The following is a 25,220-nucleotide window of genomic DNA, read 5'->3' as shown; positions in this document are numbered from 1 at the left end:
CACCTTACAGGCAGCATTGAGATCTCGGAGTTCACTCACCTTACAGGCAGCATTGAGATCTCGGAGTTCACTCACCTTACAGGCAGCATTGAGATCTTGGAGTTTACTCACCTTACAGGCTGCATTGAGATCTCGGAGTTCACTCACCTTACAGGCAGCATTGAGATCTTGGAGTTTACTCACCTTACAGGCTGCATTGAGATCTTGGAGTTTACTCACCTTACAGGCTGCATTGAGATCTCGGAGTTCACTCACCTTACAGGCAGCATTGAGATCTTGGAGTTTACTCACCTTACAGGCAGCATTGAGATCTTGGAGTTTACTCACCTTACAGGCTGCATTGAGATCTTGGAGTTTACTCACCTTACAGGCTGCATTGAGATCTCGGAGTTCACTCACCTTACAGGCTGCATTGAGATCTCGGAGTTTACTCACCTTACAGGCTGCATTGAGATCTCGGAGTTTACTCACCTTACAGGCTGCATTGAGATCTCGGAGTTCACTCACCTTACAGGCTGCATTGAGATCTCGGAGTTTACTCACCTTACAGGCTGCATTGAGATCTCGGAGTTCACTCACCTTACAGGCTGCATTGAGATCTCGGAGTTTACTCACCTTACAGGCTGCATGAGATCTTGGGAGTTCACTCACTTAACAGGCTGCATGAGATCTCGGAGTTTACTCACCTTACAGGCTGCATTGAGATCTCGGAGTTCACTCACCTTACAGGCTGCATGAGATCTTGGAGTTCACTCACCTTACAGGCTGCATTGAGATCTCGGAGTTCACTCACCTTACAGGCTGCATTGAGATCTCGGAGTTCACTCACCTTACAGGCTGCATTGAGATCTCGGAGTTTACTCTTGATGAGGAACTCAGCAGTGATGTCTCTGGGGGGTTTCACCTCTGATGCTTCTTTCCACTGCTTGTGGAGCTCCTCGATCTTGTCCCTCAGAGTCAACATCTGGAACATTTCCATCACAGCTCTGAGTTATAGTGATTGTCATCACTGATATCCAACAGAGGGTTCTAGGTCCTCAGTGTCCTTACTCTTTGAAAAAGACAACTAATGGTGTCAATCCCTAACTCGTTTTATTAATATGCCGCTGTGGTGAAGCCTAAAGAGTGCCGAATGCAGCAGAATATTATACAAATCCTGCCCACAGAGACGTGAAACCGTCTCAGGTTCACTTGTAGCAAGTATGCAGCCATCAAAGGGGCTCCTCACGCTGAAGTTATGGCGATGTTGGTTGGTTTGTTGTTTAACGCCGCACTCAGCAATATTACAGCTATATGACGGCGGTCTGTAAATAATCGAGTCTGGACCAGACAATCAAGTGAATAATATCATGAACATCGATCCACGCAATTGGGATCGATGACATGTATCAACCAAGTCAGCGAGCCTGACCACCCGATCCCGTAAGTCGCCTTTTACGACAAGCATAGTCACCTTTTACGGCAAGAATGGGTTGCTGAAGACCAATTCTACCCCGAAATCTTCATGGGTGTTATGGCTAGAGGACTGAATGGCTGGCACACTGAATGGCTGGGACATGATGTATTGTGCATACCTGGGTCTGGTTCTTCTTGAGCTTGTCCTGCATCTCGATGATGTGTCTCTGATGCTCACACTGCTTCTCCTTCACATGCTTCTCCTGCAGCCTGCAACAGACACCCGTCAGTCACCACCAGCTCCACAGGGGGAACAAGGGGGAACAAGGAGTTCCAAGAATACTGCCACAAGCACTTATGCAGTGACATGCATACACCTGCTGGTACCACTGAGATACCATGCTAGTTTAACATGGATACCCCCTTGAGTGAAATTGGGTTTAACGTCACGTCCAAGATCATTGCACTTATATAGCGACCCGTGTGTGTGCGTGCGTGTGTGCGTGCGGACTGGTGCGTTGCACTGGTCCGGACTGATGCCGATTTATAGTGCTAGCCCACTGAGATACCATGCCGCAGTTTAACATGAATACCCCACTCAAACACAGTATACCAACTCCGAGCCGACCAGTCCTTGTTTTAGCCCCTTAATGCTGAGCACCTGGCAGAGTAACAACAATTACCCTCTTTTAATGCCTTTTCGAACCACCGACCTTCTGCTCTCTGGGCAGAGGTTCCCTCCTCTAGACCACAGAGCTGGCCTATAAGTAAGTGAGTGAGTTGGGTTTAACGCCGATTTTAACAGTATTCCAGTTATATCACGGCATCTCAACTTAATGTGGGAGGAAAGTCCGAGGTGATGCAGGTATGAGACGTTTACCACTTCGGTGAAACCCACGAGCACGGGTATGGTGCTGACAAACCTAGAAACATAATTGGGGTGAACCGGGATTCAAACCCACAATCATAGGTTTCTGGCGTGCCCAAGGGATCCAACTCTGCACAGTGAATTGCGGCGCCGTAGACGACTGGGCCCCCCGTGCCCCCCTGGTCTATAAGAGTCCCGGGGGCATGTTGACAGTCAGATAGAGGCTGATTGTTATGCTGTGGTCGGCCATATTCCAGCTCTTCTTCTGGGCAAACCACTGGTTGATAGCTGGAGCAATGAACCATACTGTCTGACAACGATCCCCCCCTCATCAGTGAGCTCTACAACGTACTTTATAACAGCCTCAAGTGCTTGTCCCAGAGAGGCAGGCTTCCCCTCCACCATGTTGAAATCCATCTGATGTGACAGGTAGGACGTCGCCTCCAGCAGCCGGTTGAACTCCCTCTCCACCATCTCATCTTTCTCTTTGGGAACCTGGTGAAACAAAGTCAGCATCTTAATTTCCTGACTAGTGCAGCATCGAGGGCCACAAGTGGATTCAGAGGGGGGCAGTGGGGAGCAGAGGGGGGCAAAGGGGGGCAGTGGGCAGAGTGGGGGGCATATTGTGTATGGTATCATCAATAAATTTGCGATGCAATGTTTGTTTGTTGTTTAACGCTGCACTCAGCAACATTCCAGCTATATGAAGGCGGTCTGTAAATAATCGAGTCTGGACCAGACAATCCAGTAATTGACATCAAGAGCATCGATCCATGCCATTGGGATACGATGACATGCATCATCCAAGTCTGCGAGCCTGACCACCCGATCCCGTTGGTTGCGTCTTACAGCAAGCATGGGTTGCTGAAGACCTATTCTACCCTGGATCTTCACGGGTCTGTCATGCAGTGATATATTGTGAATCATGACACAGGCTAATTATCAAGAACATGACTTATTTACTTGCCTGAATGATACATATATACCACTCAAAAGAAGTTAAAGAATGCTGATTGTTTCATATTACTATGCAGTAAGGTATGGTTATAACGAACTCAAAGGGACCACTTATTTTTGGTTACAACCGTAGTTTGTTATAGTGAGTGAGTGAGTTGGGTTTAACGCCGATTTTAACAGTATTCCAGTTATATCACGGCGTGTCAGCTTTATTAGGGAGGAAAGCCCAAAGTGATGCAGGTCTCAGACGTTTACCACTTCGGTGAAACCCACGAGCACGGATATGGTGCTGACAAACCTAGAAACATAATCAGGGTGAATTGGGATTCGAAACCACAATCATAGGTTTCTGGCGTGCCCAAGGGATGCAATTCTGCACAGTGAATCGCGGCGCCTTATAGAAGACCTATGACCCCACCACTTGATGAAGTGCACAAGCAAGAGTGTGGTGCTGATAATAGACCCGGAAGCACATCCTGGTAGGACCATGGGAGGCAACTCCACAGTTCATGCCGCTATCAGTCAGATACTTTCCTTACTCACCGTGCAGCCATTACTCTCGTACAGCGGACACTTCTGTTTGATCTTGTGCAGCTCCATGTTAATCTGTCGACTCAGTACTGTCACAGGGTTCCCGCCTGTAAACAGTGTAACGTAGGATTCAAACAAACTAGAACAAGAACACAGCATTATCACCTCCCCTGACATGGGACACATTAGAACATGGATCAAGGGCCGTACCTCTGTTAAAAACAAACAATTGACAGGACCATTTTTCGAACTCAGTCTCTTAGATAACCATGTAAACTTTCATTCATGTTACTTCAGTAATTTCTGAGAAAAAATATCCCCATTTCACGCAGTATGCATGCACTAAGTTGAAAAGCATGGAGCAAGGGCCAAAACTGAAAAACTGAAAAATGAATTTACGACACCAATTTGAGATCATGACCATTAACATCAGTGAGTAAAACTTCATTTCTCGGACTTAAAAAGTTTTTGAGAAAATTTGTCCCCTTTGAGCATGTCAAGGAGGGGATATATAACCTTTTATTCCTCCATAAAGAAGAGTACAAAAAAACCAGAAACTAATAGATGAACATTTATCAGAACAACATATTATTTTGCATGATACATTTACAAACAGGCGTTCCAGGTCGATGAGTGAGCTTATGCTATGGTCAGCAATATCCCAGTTACACCAAAGCCATCTGTAAATAAGTTTGCACCAATCAAACTCGTCACCGCTAGCATGAACCATGAGCCACATCGGCAGGTGGTCTGTTCGCAAAAGCAATCATATCTTGTGAGGGATCAGATGAATGTAACTACCAACTTCAACATAGACTGATGACAGTCAGCCCCAAGACAATCTTGTGGTTTGTCTGTTGTTTGTTTGCTGTTTAACGCCGCACTCAGCAATATTCCAGCCATATAATGACTGTATGTAAATAATCAAGTCTGGACCAGACAATCCAGCGATTGGTAGCATGAGCATCAATCCATGCAATTGGGATACGATGACATGCATCAACCAAGTCAGCAAGCCTGACATCATGAGCATCGATCCACGCAATTTGGATACGATGACATGCATCAACCAAGTCAGCGTACCTGACCACCCGATCTGCTAGTCCCATATTACAAGCAAAGGTTGCTGAAGACCTATTCTAACCCGGATCTTCCCGGATCTGATTGCTTTGTGAAATGGGGCCCAGGTATCATTGGCTGACCACAAAGTTCATCTAACGTGACATCAATGGAGGGTTTATCAGATCACAATGCGGAGAGATATCATTTCAGAGTTAAAGATCCGATATTAATGAGATTCCATTGTGGCCAGCTCATCCCAACGTTATTGTTGCTTTGTTGTTTAACTCTGCACTCAGCAATATTCCACCTATATGACGGCGGTCTGTAAATAATCGAGGTCTGGACCAGACAATCCAGTGATTAATATTATGCACATCGATCCACGCAATTGGGATCGATGACATGCATCAACCAAGTCAGCCCAACTTTATTGATAGCATCAGGGTTACAGTATCATATATATTAAAATATTATTAAATACACTTTGAAATAACTCACCAAGCCCTGTGACCACCATTGCTCCAAGATCGGCAACATAGTTGTTTTTCCTGAACGTTGCCACTCTCCCTCCAACTCGATCCTGCAAGGTCCAATACACTGATACCATCAACATGCACTTCACACAAGCCCTGGCGGATCAAGTGGGTGGCCAACAAGACACAAATTTACCCATCACATGAATTGTCAATATCAGCCATTACTCATAAAGTTTTGTAAACATATCAAAAGTGGATTGTCCTTACAGAAATAAATGCAAGATATTTTTTATTATGATGAATGTGTGTATATATTCCAATGATGTTGATTGTTATTTGAATGTGTTCCAGTAAAAATGTTTATATTCGCCTCCACATGTATGTGGGCTGATCGATTCACTTGTGTATTTGGTGAATAAAACCGAATCCATTCATGAATTGAATTAGTTTCTCGTGGTCACTAGAATCGAATATTTATGAATATGCAGTCATGTGCATTCACATACCCTGTACCTAAAAAGATCCATAAGAAACTTATAATATGCATACATAGATTTCAACATCCACAACACACATATATTTAATTTGACAGTAATGAGGTAACTGGTTATTGTTGCATTTGAGCAGATACTAGTATCTGGATAAGTGCGGTATATAAATGTATAATAATAATAATAATAATAATAATAGTTAACAAACCATGTCAAATAATTTATGTTGTTATTGTTTCACTGACTATAATAAATAATACATCAACTGCTGACTTGTTATTTCATTCGTGAATAATATTCATATGCGTTACCCTGTATTCGTGATATGAATCATATTCGCCTCATAGTGTATTCGTTGCAGCCCTACCACGCATCGATGTACATAAACAGTATCATATCTATTCCACCGTGTATGTATTATTTGTATTTGATTAACTGTAAAATGTATGTTCTCTACATCACTGAGTGATTTATGAGAAATAACAATTTCTGTTCTGTGAGTGTACTGGATGTGCCTGCTGGATGTGCCTGCTGGATGTGCCCCACCCCGGATGTGCCCCCCTGGATGCGCCCGCTGTATATGCCCGCTGGATGTGCCCCCCTGGATGTGCCCCCCCTGGATTTGCCCACTGGATGTGCCCGCCTGGATGCGCCCACTGTATATGCCCCCCTGGATTTGCCCGCCTGGATGCGCCTGTTGTATATGCCCCCCTGGATTTGCCCCCTGGATGCGCCCGCTGTATATGCCCCCCTGGATGTGGCCCCCTGGATGTGCCCCCCTGTATGTGCCCGCTGTATATGCCCCCCTGGGTGTGCCTGGTGTATGTGCTGGCTGGATGTGCCCCCCTGTATGTGATGTGCTCCCCCTGGATGTGATGTGACCCCTGTATGTACCCGCTGTATGTGCCACCCTGGATGTGGCCCCCTGGATGTGCCTGCCGGATGTGCCTGCCTGGATGTGGCCCCCTGGATGTGGCCCCCTGGATGTCCCCGCTATATGTACCTGCTGTATATGCCCCCTTGGATGTGTCCGCTGTATGTGCCCCCCTGGGTGCGCCTGCTGTATGTGCCCCCCTGGATGTACCCGCTGTATGTGCCCCCCCTGGATGTACCCGCTGTATACGCCCCGTTGGATGTGCCTGCTGTATGTGCCCCCCTGGATGCGCCTGTTATATATGCCCCCCTGGATGCGCCCTCTGGATGCGCCCCCTGTATGTGCCTGCTGTACATGCCCCCCTTGATGCGCCCCCTGTATGTGCCTGCTGTATATGCCCCCCTTGATGCGCCCCCTGTATATGCCCCCCTGGATGCGCCCCCTGTATGTGCCTGCTGTATATGCCCCCCTGGATGCGCCCGCTGGATATGCCCCCCTGGATGCGCCCCCTGTATGTGCCTGCTGTATATGCCCCCCTGGATGCGCCCCCTGTATGTGCCTGCTGTATATGCCCCCCTGGATGCGCCTGCTGTATATGCCCCCCTGGATGCGCCTGCTGGATGCGCCCCCTGTATGTGCCTGCTGTATATGCCCCCCTGGATGCGCCCGCTGGATATGCCCCTCTGGATGCGCCCCCTGTATGTGCCTGCTGTATATGCCCCCCTGGATGCGCCCCCTGTATGTGCCTGCTGTATATGCCCCCCTGGATGCGCCCGCTGGATATGCCCCCCTGGATGCGCCCCCTGTATGTGCCTGCTGTATATGCCCCCCTGGATGCGCCCGCTGGATATGCCCCCCTGTATGTGCCTGCTGTATGTGCCCCCCTGGATGCGCCCCCTGTATGTGCCTGCTGTATATGCCCCCCTGGATGCGCCCCCTGTATGTGCCTGCTGTATATGCCCCCCTGGATGCGCCTGCTGGATGCGCCCCCTGTATGTGCCTGCTGTATATGCCCCCCTGGGTGTGCCTGGTGTATGTGCTGGCTGGATGTGCCCCCCTGTATGTGATGTGCTCCCCCTGGATGTGATGTGACCCCTGTATGTACCCACTGTATGTGCCACCCTGGATGTGCCTGCCGGATGTGCCCCCTTGGATGTGCCCTCTTGGATGTGCCTGCCTGGATGTGCCTGCCTGGATTTCCCCGCTGTATGTACCTGCTGTATATGCCCCCTTGGATGTGTCCGCTGTATGTGCTCCCCTGGGTGCATCTGCTGTATGTGCCCCCCTGTATGTGCCCCCTGTATGTGCCCGTTGGATGTGCCTGCCTGGATGTGCCCCCTGGATGCGCCTGCTGTATATGCCCCCCTGGATGTGCCCGCTGGATGCGCCCCCTTGGATGTGCCCGTTGGATGTGCATGCTGTATGTGCCCCCCCTGGATGCGCCTGCTGTATATGCCCCCCTGGGTGTGCCTGCTGTATGTGCCCCCCTGTATGTGCCTGCTGTATATGCCCCCCTGGATGTGCCTGCTGTATATGCCCCCCTGGGTGTGCCTGCTGTATGTGCCCCCCCTGGATGCGCCTGCTGTATATGCCCCCCTGGGTGTGCCTGCTGTATGTGCCCCCCTGTATGTGCATGCTGTATGTGCCCCCCTTTATGTGCCTGCTGTATATGCCCCCCTGGGTGTGCCTGCTGTATGTGCCCCCCTGGATGCGCCTGCTGTATATGCCCCCCTGGGTGTGCCTGCTGTATGTGCCCCCCTGGATGTGCCTGCTGTATGTGCCCCCCTGGATGTGCCTGCTGTATGTGCCCCCCTGGATGTGCCTGCTGTATATGCCCCCCTGGATGTGCCTGCTGGATGCGCCCCCCCTGGATGCGCCTGCTGTACGTGCCCCCCTGGATGTGCCTGCTGTATATGCCCCCCTGGATGTGCCTGCTGGATGCGCCCCCCTGGATGTGCCTGCTGGATGTGCCCCCCTGGATGCGCCTGCTGTATGTGCCCCCCTGGATGTGCCTGCTGTATGTGCCCCCCTGGATGTGCCTGCTGGATGCGCCCCCCTGCTGTATGTGCCCCCCTGGATGTGCCTGCTGTATGTGCCCCCCCTGGATGTGCCTGCTGTATGTGCCCCCCTGGATGTGCCTGCTGGATGCGCCCCCCTGCTGTATGTGCCCCCCTGGATGTGCCTGCTGTATATGCCCCCCTGGATGTGCCTGCTGTATATGCCCCCCTGGGTGTGCCTGCTGTATATGCTCCCCTGGGTGTGCCTGCTGGATGTGCCCCCCTGGGTGTGCCTGCTGTATATGCCCCCCTGGATGTGCCTGCTGTATATGCCCCCCTGGGTGTGCCTGCTGTATATGCCCCCCTGGATGTGCCTGCTGTATATGCCCCCCTGGGTGTGCCTGATGTATATGCCCCCCTGGGTGTGCCCGCTGTATATGCCCCCCTGGATGTGCCTGCTGTATATGCCCCCCTGGGTGTGCCTGCTGTATATGCTCCCCTGGGTGTGCCTGCTGGATGTGCCCCCCTGGGTGTGCCTGCTGTATATGCCCCCCTGGATGTGCCTGCTGTATATGCCCCCCTGGGTGTGCCTGCTGTATATGCCCCCCTGGATGTGCCTGCTGTATATGCCCCCCTGGGTGTGCCTGATGTATATGCCCCCCTGGGTGTGCCCGCTGTATATGCCCCCCTGGGTGTGCCTGCTGTATATGCCCCCCTGCTGTATGTGCCCCCCTGGGTGTGCCCGCTGTATGTGCCCCCTGGATGCGCCTGCTGTATGTGCCCCCCTGGATGCGCCTGCTGTATATGCCCCCCTGGGTGTGCCGGCTGGATGCGCCCCCCTGGATGTGCTGGCTGGATGCGCCCCCCCTGGATGCGCCCGCTGGATGTGCCCGCTGTATGTGCCTGCTGTGTGTGCCCCCCTGGATGTGCCTGTTGGATGTGCCTGCTGTATGTGCCCGCTGGATGCGCCTCCCTGGATTTGCTGGCTGTATGTGATGTGCTCCCCCTGGATGTGATGTGACCCCTGTATGTACCCCCTGGATGTGCCCCCCTGTATGTGCCGGCTGTATATGCCCCCCTGGGTGTGGCAGCTGTATGTGCCCCCCTGTATGTGCCGGCTGTATATGCCCCCCTGGGTGTGGCAGCTGTATGTGCCCCCCTGTATGTGCCGGCTGTATATGCCCCCCTGGGTGTGGCAGCTGTATGTGCCCCCCCTGTATGTGCCGGCTGTATATGCCCCCCTGGGTGTGGCAGCTGTATGTGCCCCCCCTGTATGTGCCGGCTGTATATGCCCCCCTGGGTGTGGCAGCTGTATGTGCCCCCCCCTGTATGTGCCGGCTGTATATGCCCCCCTGGGTGTGGCAGCTGTATGTGCCCCCCCTGTATGTGCCGGCTGTATATGCCCCCCCTGGGTGTGCCTGGTGTATGTGCTGTCTGGATGTGCCCCCCTGTATATGATGTGCCCCCTGGCTGTGGCCCGCTGTATGTGCCCGCCTGGATGTGCCCCCTTGAATGTGCACGCCTGGATGTGGCCCCCTGGATGTGCACGCTGGATGTGCCCCCCCTGATGTTAAAGCCTGTAAAACCAGAATAACCACCCCCAAAAATAGTATAGAGACTGTTTACACTGTTTACATGGTCAGGCCTCAAAGTTCTAACCAAAAGTTCAAAGTTCTTTGAGAGGCATTTAGAAGTTGGAATACGATAGTAGGGATAAAATATGTGGATGAGCAACTTCTTTATTACAATAACGTTTTGCTGTAGGGTCTAACACTGTTATCAAGCAAGTGATCACCCAAAGTTCAGTTGTTTTTTCAAAGAAAATCAGAAACCTTGTCCCTGGGAAGAAATAGCGTAGACTAAACTTTCCCCAGGAAAGAACTGGGGTTGTTTTAGCCTTGTTAATCAAATAGCATAATAATAAAATAATGTTTCCATTACGTCAAACAGACTTACCCTTGCTTCAATGATGACAACGTCCATCCCAAAAGACAGGAGTTGTCTGGCAGCCCCCAGCCCTGCTATGCCCGCCCCGATCACCACCACTCGACCGTGCTTCTTGGCTGAAATACATTATTTCCCCCTTATTCTTACACAATAAAACACAGCAATACTTGGTGAGATACAGTCATCCGCAATACCGGTAGTTTTTGTATGCTGGAACAAGAAGCTAAGGTCAAACGCAGAATGTGTCTCATCCTCGAGATTTCTCTTCTATATCATTCTATTATGATAAATACTCCGGACCCATTCACCACCATCACTTAGAGAGAACAGATGCTGCAAAATGGCTGCCCAATGTAAGTGTTGTTCTTCGTGATTGCAACAAGCAGTATTGTCACTGTCCTGATCTGGTAAGCTGCTCTGATTGGTCGGATGAAGGTCGTTCTGACATAGCCCGTAATGGGACGTCCTCAGATATTTGTTCAGCGGCAGTGTTGACCAATGTGGGAATGAAACCCAAGTGAACATGACCAGCTAGCACTGTCACCGACCTGTGAAGATCAGGGGTAGAGTACGTCTTCAGCAACCAATGCTTGCCATAAGAGGTGACTTCTTGTCATAAGATGTAACCAACAGGATCGGGTGGTCAGTCTTGCAGACTTGGTTGATGCATGTCATAGTTTCCAAATTGCGTAGATCGATGCTCATGATATCAATCACTTGACTGTTTGGTCCAGACTTGATTATTTACAGACCGCCGTCACATAGCTGGAATATTGCTGAGTGCGGTGTTAAACAACAAACAAACAAAAACAACAGACACTGAAACTAGACTTCGTCCTTCTCACCTGGTAATGGCTTCAGTCTCTTGAAGACGCCAAAGTTGATGAGTCCATATCTCTCCAGGAAGGAGTGGACTCGCATCACAAGAGGCCCATCACCTGGGAAAAAGACATTCATTGAGTGAGAAAGTTGGGGTTTAATGCTGCTCTGAAAACTATGTCTGTTGTATCAAGGCATGTCAGCTTCTTGCAGAGGTTAACCACTTGAAGAGTGAGTGAGTTGGGTTCATCACCGCTTTTAACATAATTCCAGTTATATCACGGCTTGCCAGTTTAATGTGGGAGGAAAGCCCGAAGTGATGCAGATCTCAGAAGTTTACCACTTCGGTGAAACCCATGAGCACAGGTATGATGCTGACAAACCTAGAAACATAATCAGGGCAAATTGGGATTCGAAACCACAATCATAGGTTTCTGGAATGCCCACGGGATGCAATTCTGCATAGTGAATCGTGGCGCCTTAGACCCGTGCCCCCACCACTTGATGAAAAGCACAAGCAAGAGCGTAGTGCTGATAATAGATCCTGGAAGCACATCCTGGTAGGACCATGGGATGCAACTCCACAAAACAAATTGAGAACCTTTGACTACCTGTGGCCCACAATATATCAAGGACGACTGTGTAACATTTGTGACTGACATACACTTGTCCAGCTACGTCATTATCACTGACTATGGGTACAGTAGGTTCATGAGGGAAACATGTAAATAATATTTCAAATTAAAAAAATAACAATTGCACCAAATGTGATCCCTGAGTGACAGTTTTGTTTAATGATGTAGTGAAAATTCAGGGATGTGAGCAGTCCCAATAAAAAATAGAGGAAAAGTCTAGGGGGGTCTTTTAAACATTTGATTGCATTTTAAACAATTTCATGCAGTTTGGACAGCATTCACACCAAGAAATGTAATAAGTCAATGGCCAAAGTCAAGTCAAATAAACAAAGATGGCAGATGCAGTAAAATTTCGAAGTTAAATCAGTACTTTTAAAAAAGTTGGGCATAGATTCCGTGCCCATGGCTACCCGCCAGGTCTGGGAGCAATACTGCCATAAACTTCACCCCCAACCTTTTTCTTAAAAACAAGCCATCATCTGACTCTGAATATTTACAATTTCTGTGTGAAGCCACACCCCACGTTATAGTGCAAGTATTCATGATAGAAAACGTATGATGTCCGAAAAACCTATGCTGCTGAAAGCTCTGATCGAAAACAGGACAATCCATGATGGTTGTCCGGTTTTCAATGATATTTTTCAGAGTGTTTTTTTTTAATTATATTTTTACGGGGAAATTTCACATCCCTGAATATTCCAGACATACTACCCGGTACCGGGTCGCCTATTACCCGACACTACCCAGATATCTGTTGTAGGTCTCAAGAATTGGCTACAAAATGTCCGATTCAGAATTGTTTTACAGGAGCCCTGGCAAAAACTACTTACACATATAAAACGATCTGATTATGCATACACTGAGGTTGACGAAAGCTTTATCTATACCCAAAGATATAATAGTCAGAAGGAATGCGTGCATAATCAGATCGAAATGCAAACATTTAGCGACTTGTAATGTGACCATGGTGTTTGATTGTTTTTGTCATGAAACAATATATCCAGGGATGAGAATGTTTATTTTCCTTTTCAGCTGAAACTTCTTTGCAATGGAGCGAGGTCCATAAAGATTCTCCCCCCTGGATATCACATGACAGACAGGTCTGTGTAGTGCTGTGGGTACCTGGGTCCTGCTCAGGACCAACCCGAACTGAGTTACCCCAGCCCTACCATCAAGGCAAGATGACATGCAATCAGCTAATCAGAACCTGACAACCAAATCAAATTGAATCAATTCTTCCAACAAAGCATACCATATTTCTTTTATTAAATGCCTGGACGTATATTTGGTCAGACACTCTTTTAACCAATTGTTAAGCTAAAAAGAAATGGTGATTTCAGACCATAAAAAAAAACAGTGTTTAATCGAATCAAGGCCAGTGTTTAATCAAGACCCAGGCCCCGTTCCACAAAGCAATTGTAACGCAATGACAGTCATAAATCTATGTTAAAGTATGGGAGTTACGATAACCTTAGCGCTACGATAGATTTGTGGAACGGACCCCGAACCTCTATATAGTTTTAATCCAGAATATGTTGCATCAACATGATCAATGGGAACCAGTTCTAGCCAGGAATCACCAGGAAATTATGAGGATATGGAATACAAAAAACTCACTGTTGTATGGGGCTTCAATCTGAGGGAGGCCTCCCTCGAACGTCAGCTGCTGTTTTGGGTTGTCAAGCCAGAGTTGAAGCTACAAGTGCAAGAAGGATTGTAGAGGAGAAAAAACTGACAATGAATGGCAGACACCAGCTGTTCCTGATAGGGACTTCATCCCAGGTCATCTACCCAAAATTGTCATGTGTTTGATGCCAGTTTGTATGTCACTTAGGTTTACAACAAAAGATGAAACCATCGATGCATTGGAACTGTTCATGGCCATGACAATATAACCTTGACACACGTTCCATAGTATCCAGAGATATCAGTAAATTAAAACTATTATTTGTGTGTTTATAATCTCTAGGACTGGTATTTTTTCAGGTGGGTGGATATAAAAAAGGTTTTAATATTATTTTTGATTGGGATGATATGGAGAACTGGAAGAGCAAAGACCCTAAAGATGCCGTTGTCCAGTGTCAGTCCAACTCACCAGCCTGTTTCGGATGTAGAGGAAGACCTTCTGGGCCTGAGGAGGTCCCTGTAGGATGTCGGGGAAACATGCTGCCTCCTGGGATGTCATCTTGTCAAAGGGGAGGCGACTCTGGAATGCTGCACCCTCCAAACCTGCTCAGTGAGAGAAAACATTCGAACATGTGAACCCTGACAAAAAGTTGATTGATGTTAACATAATAGTTTATGTTTTTGTGACATTTTTTTTTATCATTACAGCAAAACAACAACCAGACGTTACTTTGCAAGATCGTATTTACAGATCGGTTGACCCTTTAATATATGAAATGTGAAGAAAAACAAATACTGAAAAGAGTGATCTCATTCTGAAGGCTTCAAACTTACATATTTACCAGATATCAAATTTTCCATAGCATGTTCAATCTGCACATGCACATGCACATGCACATACAGGATTGAAACAAATCGTTCTTCTTGAGGCATGATAGTAAATCTGCGTCACTTTAGTGTGAGGCAGTACCAAAGTCCTAGAAACTCTCTGGAGCCAAGCTGCCGAAACCCAGTCACCCATCCAAGGACTCTCCGTGACCAACATTGCTTCACTGCACCTGATTTGTGACCTGTGCTCTGTGCACGCGACTGTGTGCCACCACAAAAATCAATACATAGGTAGACGCAGTGTGTATAAAATTTGTGAATCGTGGCACCCCAAACTGAAATGCCCTTTTTTTACGTTGGTGTTCTCCTTCAACCCATGCCATGATGGGTACCTCGATATGGTCAGTGTTCGGCACTTACCTGTGGGGTCGTCGGCATGGTCACTGTCATCCACAATAGGCTCGGGTTCTTCCTTTGGGACCAGTTTCTTCTCCTCCACTCTCTCTTTCTCCTTCACCTCCTTCTTCTCCTCCTCCGATCCTTCCTCTTCCTCCGACACCTGACCTTGTGCATCCTCCATTTCCTTGTATTCAATCTGACAGGAAAAAAGCCTGGCTTAGAACATTCAACCTGTAGGACACGGTAAAGCCTGGCTTAGAACATTCAACCTGTAGGACACGGTAAAGCCTGGCTTAGAACATTCAACCTGTAGGACACGGTAAAGCCTGGCTTAGAACATTCAACCTGTAGGACACGGTAAAGCCTGGCTTAGAACATTCAACCTGTAGGACACAGTAAAGCCTGGCTTAGAACATTCAACCTGTAGGACACGGTAAAGCCTGGCTTAAAACATTCAACCTGTAGGACACGGTAAAGCCTGGCTTAGAACATTCAACCTGTAGGACACGGTAAAGCCTGGCTTAGAACATTCAACCTGTAGGACACAGTAAAGCCTGGCTTAGAACATTCAACCTGTAGGACACGGTAAAGCCTGGCTTAGAACATTCAACCTGTAGGACACGGTAAAGCCTGGCTTAGAACATTCAACCTGTAGGACACGGTAAAGCCTGGCTTAGAACATTCAACCTGTAGGACACGGTAAAGCCTGGCTTAGAACATTCAACCTGTAGGACACGGTAAAGCCTGGCTTAGAACATTCAACCTGTAGGACACGGTAAAGCCTGGCTTAGAACATTCAACCTGTAGGACACGTTAAAGCCTGGCTCAGAACATAGACACGAACCATCAACCTCTAGGACACCAAGCATGCTAAATCCTTGGTTAGAAGAGACACCAACACTCCCAACTCAAAGACACTCAAAACAGAACTGAAATAACATCATCCCAAAGTGTTAGTAGAACTCAAGATAAAAAAGTGTTAAAAAAGGTTTTGAAAATACATCGTGAGTCGTGAGTAGTAACTTAAACATGCTTCACAGGTTAGTTTCTGTCAACATTATCACTGTCGAAATACTTGTATCATGTGTGGCCACACCATTTTACAGTCTTTCCGTAGATGAACCTGGCCTAAATTATGACAAGCAGGCTTATGAAAAATAATTAAGAATGATCAAAATGTCCTGCTTCATCAAGTTGGTGTTTCCTTGAATGACAAGTCAAAGTGTTACCGTGGTTACTAACTGTTTAACTTTCCTTCTCGTATTGATCTACTTTCATCTTCCTATATATCCACAGTATTATTGTAATTTGGCTCAATATGATTAACAGGAAGGAATAACTTTCAAACAGGTCTATCTTAAACCACACTGAAATTCTTTGTCATGTCGGCTGTCAAACATATCAAGCTGCCTATCTTGTCAATGTCACTTAGCTTGGCAATGTTGATTTGGTTTTTGGTTTGTTGTTTAACGCCGCACTCAGCAATATTCCAGTTATGACAGCGGTCTGTAGATAATCGAGTCTGAACCAGACAATCCAGTGATTAATATCATGAGCATCGATCCACGCAATTGGATATATCTGCCCCCTTCACTACACCCCCTCCCCCTTCCTTGAGTACTGAGTACTGGATGAAAGACAAGGAATGTTTTGTTTTAGGTTTTACAAGCCAAGGGTAATTCACACACAGGTCAAACTGGCCTAACTTTCGGGCATGCATGATATTGTTTCACTATTTTGTCCTAGATTTTAATCTACCGGTATACAACGAGCCTCTCCTAATTTCATAGAGATACATGCATAAATAGCTTGAGTAATGGCCCCACTTGGAGCAGAAGCAGGGATCACTCATACAATCAGCTCCTTATGCATTGTTGTTTCAGGGAGACGTCTAAAATGCAAATGCTAACAACAGAAGGAAGCCAATATGCCACGACATAAGCTCACTTGACTTTCAGTCAGGTGAGTGAAATATTCATCCTAGTTCATGCTGATCAGAACAATACCATATTCTCACAGTTTTTATGTCACAAGTACCCAAGAACATTTCCCAGGAAAGATAACTACACACACAACATGAACAAGAGCATCTTCCCGAGGCAAGGGCGTTAACCGACTATAAAAGTCCAGTTTCCACCCTTGCCGAACTAGGCTGGGATTCCGGAGTTACATTTTGGCTGGACTAACGAGTCTATGCATAGTCCAATCAAAAATGTGTAACGAACTAGACCTCCGGTTCGTAAACAACATGGATTTTAACGTGCAGATTTGGGTCAACTGTTTGAAAATGTTTTTATTTTTTTAATCAAGCTAAACTGATTTGATGCACTTCATGGGGTAAGACTCATTTTATTACAATATGTATCTTGATTTTCGATCAGATCATATTGACCGGGTGCCGCCATTTTGTTTGAAGCAAATGCATGTGATATGAGAGATGAAATCTGATTTGTCAGTAGGAAGGACATAAAATGGACATAACTCATAATAGCCACTGGTGGTGCTACGATCAGGGCCGGAAATTCCAGCCCACTTCGGCAAGGTTGGAAACTGGACTTTTATAGTCAGTTAACGCCCTTGCCTAGGGAAGATGGAACGAGAGATGCTTGCCAGTACTTGAAAAACAGAAGTAGCCCCATCACTACCATTTCCCCGAAGCCTGTAAAAATAGTGATGAACTTCCAGTCCATAAACGTTACTTCCAGATTTTGACCTTAATCAAGACTACTTCTTTAAGACCCAACAATTACCCAAGTCACAGGACTGTCCAAGTTTTTTTTGTTTGTTGTTTAACTCAGCAATATTCCAGCATATGATGGCACTCTGTAAATAATAGAGTCCCGACCAGACATTCCAGTGATTGACAATGACATCATGAGCATTGATCATCACAGTTGACATGCATTAACCAAGTCAGTGGGCCTGACCACCTGATCCCGTTAGTTGCCTCTTACAACAAGCATAGATGCCTTTAATGGCAAGCATGGGTTATTGAAGACCTATTCTAACCAGGATATTCACGGGAGGACTGTCCAAGTAAAACAGTAACTGTCAATGAATGATGCAACCATGTTTTGCAATAACCTTAAATATGACCTTGACCTTCTACAAAATCTTCAATAGTGAAAGTAACTGTGGCTATATATACAATCATGTGTATTTTATTCTTTGGAGATTAAAAGTGTCCTGATGTTGAATTATGCTGAAGATAGACCCTATAGGCACAAGTCAGAACATACTATTTCTAAATAATATTAAAAGATTCTGCCTTGCAATTTTGGTGTACTTTACACAAGTAATGGTGAAATGTCTGACTATTTTCATTTCCTGTTTATCCCATTACGGGTCATGTATACGTTAAAATATGTTTCAAAGCATAGTCGCCAGTTACAAACTAGTGTGGTAAAGCTCGATAAAGCTGTCTTCTGATTGACTAAAGTCGATTTCTTGTCAGTCATTTCATTGGTCGGTCCAAGTTCGCGAAAGGTTGTTCTGACGTGACCTGTAATCATGGTAATGGGATGTCCTCAGATATTTGTTTAGCGGTAGTAAAATTGTTTAGAGGTTTATTTGACATGCGCGAAAGGAATAGTAACTCTTCCTCAAAGAGGAGTAATTCTTTATTGGCACCTTTGCCTTTAGGTTTCAGTCATGCCTTCAAATTACAAGGTATGTTATCACCATACTCAAATCACTGTACACCTTGTAATCACATGGCAAGGGAAGTAACCCATGCCAGAAAGATTTCAGACACATTTTCTCTGTTAAATTCAATAAACTCCAAAAGTGCAAAAATGAAAAGTGTTTTGCAATCATCTATAATGTTATTTCTTGTGTTAAAACTTCTCCCATTTCAAAAATGGATTGTTCCTCGAAGTTTGAATACGACAGCTAGTGACCTGACTCACTAGCAAGGTAATGATTTCATTGGTTTATCTGGATCCTCTGTAGGGCTGGGACAAGGACAAATTTACTACCAGGTACCAGACACCCTATTACCTGGGCAGCACTATAGGTCACAAGAATTGGGAACAAAATGTCTGAATGGGAATTGTTTTACCGTAGCCCTGGCAAAAGCTATTTAGAGACACATAGAATACAATCTGATCATGCATACACTGAAGTTGATAGACGCTTTATCCTTAACTCGAACATATAAAAGTCAGAGCAAATGCTTGCATAGTCAGAAAGAAATGTGAACATTAGCAATACTTGTAGAGTTTTGTTGTTAATGTCATTAAACAGAATATCATGTGACTAGTCGGGTAGTTGTGCAGGTAGTTGTCGTACTCAGGACCCACCGGACCCGAGTTTCCCATTCTTGCCCTAATCCACTGATGTCATACAGCAATGAATTGTAAACTTAACTTGCTGAAAACAAAACTTTGCGGTATTTTGTAGACATAGAGGGTGTTACATGATGATTATGTTCAATGCGTATGGCAAATCGTAATGAGGGTAGTGGTCAATATGACAAACCACTAGTAATTTTATTCGTATTGCGTCTGGACCTGGTAAGAATTCGCCTAAAGCCGGCATAGGGCTAAATGAATGTCAGGGGTACTTTACTTTTATATCAGAATTGAACAAACTTATTCAAGGCTGGGTATAGGTTGAATCAGATATGTGCACTCTAGAATTAAACACCACATACATGTGCTACGACAAGGCTGAGAATGTGACACAAACTGTGAAAATGACAAGTGATCGAAAACAGAACAACATGTGTCAAGACGAGAACTAGCAAGCAAACCACCGAAGCTCTGCATTCCAAATTCATGCCACAAACACGGACGTGGACACTTATAATTTAAAATAATATTCACAGTCGATGACGCGCTTTGTTGTGGGTGGGATGCTCCATCTGTACCGGCGGCAACTACCTTTGGTCGTTTTCTTCTACTGGTTCTTCTGTCGGCAGCTTCATTGTCTTCTACTACAACCGGCGATCCTTGTCGTTTCCGATCGTCACCATTTGATTCGCTGTCTTTGCGATCTTTCAAACCAGCTAGCAGAGCTTTTCCAGTTGTGGAAGTCGACATATCGACTTAGGTACAACTTGCAAGCGGTAAATGATACCTTAATAACATCAAATAGGCCTGTATCCGAGATGTTTTGGTAAAACGGTGCTTCGCTTTGTGTTTATGAAGCGCCCTCTATACCGCCAGAGTTGCCTCCCCTACTGCCGCCAAAAGGTTTTTGTTTGCCGTTCATTGCTGTCTACGTGCAAAATGACATGTGTCGAGGAAAAAACTAACACTACATTTGAGTCAGTGCTGAAACCACACCATTCGTTGCGTTATGAGCTGTTACAAAATTCACCCGGCCAACAAATTGCATGAATGTCGTAATTGCTGAACATGGATATATTTAGAAATTATCTTTAATTCTTAAAAAGCTGATTCAAAATAATTTCTGTCATTATCTGCATTTATTGGCAAAGATTTTAGTGATCCGCTTTGCAGTATGTGTGTGACGGGGTGTCTTCAGGCATGTGTACAATATCGAATCTGGGCCAGACAAACCAGGGGTTGATAACGTGAGCAACGGACTGGGGGTGCGATGTCAATCAGAGAAAAGATCGGTATATGGTCTCTGCACCAATCAACCAATTTAATGAGCTTGATCTCCCGATCCATTTGGGACCTATTTAACCCGGAATTCAACTGGTGTGTATGGACATCGGCTCATTAACCGTACTTACTTATAAACCACACAAACAATGAAATATGATACGTATTATCCAGGTTTGTGTGGGAATATCGAGCTTTAAACAGAAGCATCATCACAATATATATCTATATATATATATGGGGCGGTCGGGTAGTCTAGTGGTTAAAGCGTTCGCTCGTCACGCCGAAGACCCGGTTTCGATTCCCGACATGGGTACAATGTGTGAAGCGCATTTCTGGTGTACCCCGCCGTGATTTTGCTGGAATATTGCTAAAAGCGGCGTAAAACCATACTCACTCAGGCACTCACTCGTCACTATTGTCGGTCACAGGTAGGGGTTCACTTGTACTTCTTCCGAAATCACCAATTCATCTTCCGAGATACATCCATATTCCATTATAACTCAGAAAACTATTTTGATATTGCTGGAATATTGCAAAAAGCGGCGTAAAACAATACTCACTCAATCACAATATATATACGTGTCTGCACACCACAATTTGTTTGTTGTTTAACGCCGCACTTAGCAATATTCCAGCTAAATGACAACGGTCTGTAAATAAGCCTGGACCAGACAATCCAGTGATTGACATCATGAGCATCGATCCACGCAATTGGGATACGATGACAGGCATTACAAAGGTCAGCGAGCCTGACCACCCGATCTCGTTAGTCGCCTCTTACGGCAAGCATGGGTTGCTGAAGACCTATTCTACCCCGGATCTTCACGGGTGCTGTATACCACTCGGGTCACTCAACGCAAATGTGGCCAGGGTCCACTTGCACAAAGCGATCTTAGCGCTAAGATGATCGTAACATAGGCTTACAATAGTCGTAGCGCTAAGATCGCTTTGTGCAAGTGGGCCCTGGACTACATTAGAAGTGTTGCACATGACTGCACAACAGTTGCCTAAGACCATGTACTGGGTCACCTCCGAAATAAGGGTTAACAGACGTTTATAAGGGGGTAATTCAGGTGGGGGTACGGGAAAGTGTTAACCTTCTAACTGTTAAAGTTTAAGTCTCAAGGGTATATAAAAAAATGCAGAACTGGATAGATCGTGACATTGTTAATTGAAATATCGTATTCAAAACCTCGAAAGTGTCCCGTAAATAAGGTTTATTTGCACTTTAGTCCTGTTTATCAATTGCAAAGACTGAAACAAAAATACAGTGGAGTCGGATACAGTCTAGGCTCCATATGGTCATATTAAAGGTAATTTCTTCCAAAATTGCACGCTTGATCGCACAAGCCCGCCCTCCCGTTCACACCCTCTAGCAAGCAAGCCTCAGTTCTCGGACATGGTCGGCTGACCACGTTCTCGGCTAAGTTAACCTTTTCTTCACTCTTTTTAACTCTTAGACATTCTCCTACCCACAATTAAACAATGACCATTTGCACGCTGTACTTTCCTTCGTATGAGTTGGATTAAAAGATTGAAGTACACCCCTCTTTCTTACAACAAAGGAAATGTGGCAAAGGCCATTGACATCGCAAATTGAGTTCAATATTCTGTTAAAAAACAATGTGCGTTTTCTTTCAGTGCGTTTATTGTTCGCGTTTCGGTACTTTCATTAATTTTGTTGTGACTTTTCTGTGTTTAAAATATTTCGCTAATCTGTGTATAAAATGATGGGGCAGACAGACAGACAGACAATAGTTTATTAACGTCTCACTTCTGTACATACATAAAACAGCTTTGTACAACTTGACATAGATAGAATATACAGAACCATTCAATAGAATTATGAGAGACAAATTATCATAAAATTTATACATAAATGATATAAAGATGATATAGTAAAAAGTTATCCATGTAAAAGATTTTTCTACGATTAAGAATTAAAAAGCAGACTTTGGCAAGTATAAAACACTCACTGGAGTCACTGAAAATAAAACAAAGTTTGTCGATATCAGGTATATCTAAAAAATTATAAGATTTAGCAATACATTCATTAAAAAGAGTTGCCCTGATATCATCATATAATGCGCAGTGAAACAAAACATGGACCTCGTCTTCTACGATGTCATTACAGTGAAAACATCTTCTATTATTGACAGGTACACCTTCGTATCGACCGGTTTCCACTCGAATAGGAGCCACGCCACATCTAAATTTGGCTAGTGCCGATCTATAGTTTCTGGCCATCTTATTTGAAACATAGTATTCTGTCCCGTATACTTGTTTGTAACATCGGTACATTCTCAATTTATTAATCCCATTTCGCCCCTCTTCCTTTCTTAACATATCACTCCAACGGGTAACATATTCATTCATACACCATTGTTCCACCTGTGTACAAACAGAAAATTTATCAATAAAACCTGTTGCGTTTAATAGATGTCCTAAATCCATATGAGTAAACTTCTCTCTTACCCTACCATTCCAATTTTTACAACCATTTACAGCGTATCTATCAGCCCAGTTACACACATGTTTGTTTAACCTATTAGACATATTCTTAAGGCGACACCATTGTCTTTTCTACACTTTTCCACTGTCTGACAACAGGCGGTATCCATCCCATGTCCCCATTTATAGCGACGTTAGGGGCGTATTTGCCGAGTCCCAAATAAAATCTAATGGCTCTATGGTGTACAGCATTTATTGCTGACACATCATAATTACCCCAGATAGCCGCCCGTAGTCAAGAACAGACCACACCATACTATCGTACAATTTGGAATAGGTTTGGAAATGCATACCGCCTATTGTCTTAACTTTGGATATCAACAGGCCCAAAGCCCTATTAGCAGAACTCGCTGCTGCACGTGCCATTGCAGTAAAATCTAAGTGGTCTGTGAACAGTAGACCAAGATAATTATACTTAGCAGCAATGTCTAAAATCATATTTCCGACATTAAAAACATGCTTCGTCTGTATGACAGACGGATTTCTAAAATGGACAATTTTAGACTTTTCCTTATTGATCTCGATCTTATTTGTGCAACACCAAGTATGTAAAACATCTAACAGTAGACTGAGATCAGCTTCATTCTCAGCTAGCAATGCTAAATCATCCGCATATGCTAATGCTGCAATATTAAAATTGTCTACAGTTACACCAATATTAGGACTGTTGAGAGTATATAATAAATCATTTATGAACAAGTTAAAAAGCAAGGGAGATAACAAACACCCCTGTTGTAAGCCACGGTTTACCGTGAACCAGGAAGTAAAGAAAACAATTTACTCGAACACTGCATTTAACACCCTTGTATAATGATTGCAAGGCAGGTAACATTTTGCCTCCAATACCATGATGAGAAAGTTTATCCCATAAAATGTTTCTATTAACACAGTCTTAAGCTTTCTTAAAATCTATGAATGCAACAAATGTAGATTTCTTTTTTACTTTACTGTTTTCTAACATTGCTGTTAGCGTTTGGACGTGATCGATAGTAGATCTTTTATTGTCTGAATCCGTTCTGTGAATCATGGAGTACGTCGTTAGCTTCTGCCCACAGTTGTAGTCTTCTGTTAAGGATACTACAATACAGTTTATAAATGGACGTAGTCAGGGTGATGCCCCTGTATGAGAGGGGGTCTCTAGGGTCCAGGGTTGGGGAATGGGAATGGGACTAACGATGCCTTTCGACCATATTTGAGGAATCTTTCCTGTATCCTGGCGCTCTCTCCGTCTCTCCTAGAAGCTAACTTCGTGGCACTGTCTCCATTTAGCAAACCGCTAAAGACATGTTTCCACCTTTCCAACACTATGTCCTTGCCCGCACCCACAGTCCCATCCTCCATAACTACTGCCATCGGTATTGTCTTGTGCCTCTCCGACCCTACACCTACACGTCCTATCTGTCTCCAGAACTCACTATCACGGGCCGTACATAATTCATCTAGACTGTTTACGGTCTCTTTCACATATGCACGTTTAGCCTGTTGTACACTTTTACCAAACTTCTAACGTAAAGTAACAAAGCCGTGTTTCAGAAACTGTTTATCCGGCTTAGTCCCGCATTTACACCATTTCTTTTCGTCTTCTCACATCTCGTTCCAAAAAATCGTCAGTGAATCTGACCACCATGGCTTCTTGCTCCTCCGTCGGAAGTCTTGGAGTTCAGCATATAGGACCTACTTTTCAGCTTACATCTCATGTCTTCTTTAACCAAGCCAATCAGACTGTCTGAGGCTGCGTCGATATCACATTGTGTCACATGTGAGTTCTCCAAGCACTGGATAATGTCATCTAATGTCGTCAAACATTCCGGTGATGACATAAAGTCACGTGGTATATCTGACGTACTGTATTTAGTCACTCTGACAACGTTATCACGAATGTCCACATCCTCATGCATATGTTTAATATCACATGTCCATCGCAACAACGAGTGGTCTAACTTGGTGATTAGATGTCCGTCTACCTTACCGACAATATCTGCATTACACCTGATTGTACTACCTTCGTTCCTTTTAACGGTATCTTGGTCACACCTTCCCGATATGTCCGACTCTGACTGTAAAATAGCTTTCTGAGTTATAATGGAATATGGATGTATCTCGGAAGATGAATTGGTGATTTCGGAAGAAGTACAAGTGAACCCCTACCTGTGACCGACAATAGTGACGAGTGAGTGCCTGAGTGAGTATGGTTTTACGCCGCTTTTAGCAATATTCAAGAAATATCA

General features: G+C 45.2%; 1 protein-coding gene across 2 annotated transcripts in view; it reads right to left on the bottom strand.

The window, feature by feature from the left end:
• LOC139474261 (lysine-specific histone demethylase 1A-like) overlaps positions 1-20,046 on the bottom strand; it is a 29,823-nt gene extending 9,777 nt beyond the window's left edge. The window contains exons 1-11 of one of the 2 annotated variants that reach the window (XM_071257191.1): positions 19,732-20,046; positions 14,927-15,101; positions 14,148-14,281; positions 13,670-13,748; positions 11,444-11,536; positions 10,608-10,714; positions 5,312-5,393; positions 3,764-3,858; positions 2,616-2,758; positions 1,575-1,665; positions 830-964 (exon numbers count right to left, since the gene is read on the bottom strand). In XM_071257191.1, coding sequence (XP_071113292.1) covers positions 830-964; positions 1,575-1,665; positions 2,616-2,758; positions 3,764-3,858; positions 5,312-5,393; positions 10,608-10,714; positions 11,444-11,536; positions 13,670-13,748; positions 14,148-14,281; positions 14,927-15,101; positions 19,732-19,947 — 1,350 coding nt within the window. In that variant the 5' untranslated portion in view covers positions 19,948-20,046. The remainder of the gene's footprint in view (positions 1-829; positions 965-1,574; positions 1,666-2,615; positions 2,759-3,763; positions 3,859-5,311; positions 5,394-10,607; positions 10,715-11,443; positions 11,537-13,669; positions 13,749-14,147; positions 14,282-14,926; positions 15,102-19,731) is intronic. The other variant, XM_071257192.1, reaches the window with a different exon arrangement.
• Between the last annotated feature and the right edge of the window lie 5,174 nt (positions 20,047-25,220).

This window comes from Haliotis cracherodii, unplaced genomic scaffold (genome assembly GCF_022045235.1).
Source record: "Haliotis cracherodii isolate W230 unplaced genomic scaffold, xgHalCrac1.p SCAF_3, whole genome shotgun sequence".
Lineage (NCBI taxonomy): Eukaryota > Metazoa > Mollusca > Gastropoda > Lepetellida > Haliotidae > Haliotis > Haliotis cracherodii.
This window is presented reverse-complemented; position numbering and strand designations above follow the sequence as displayed.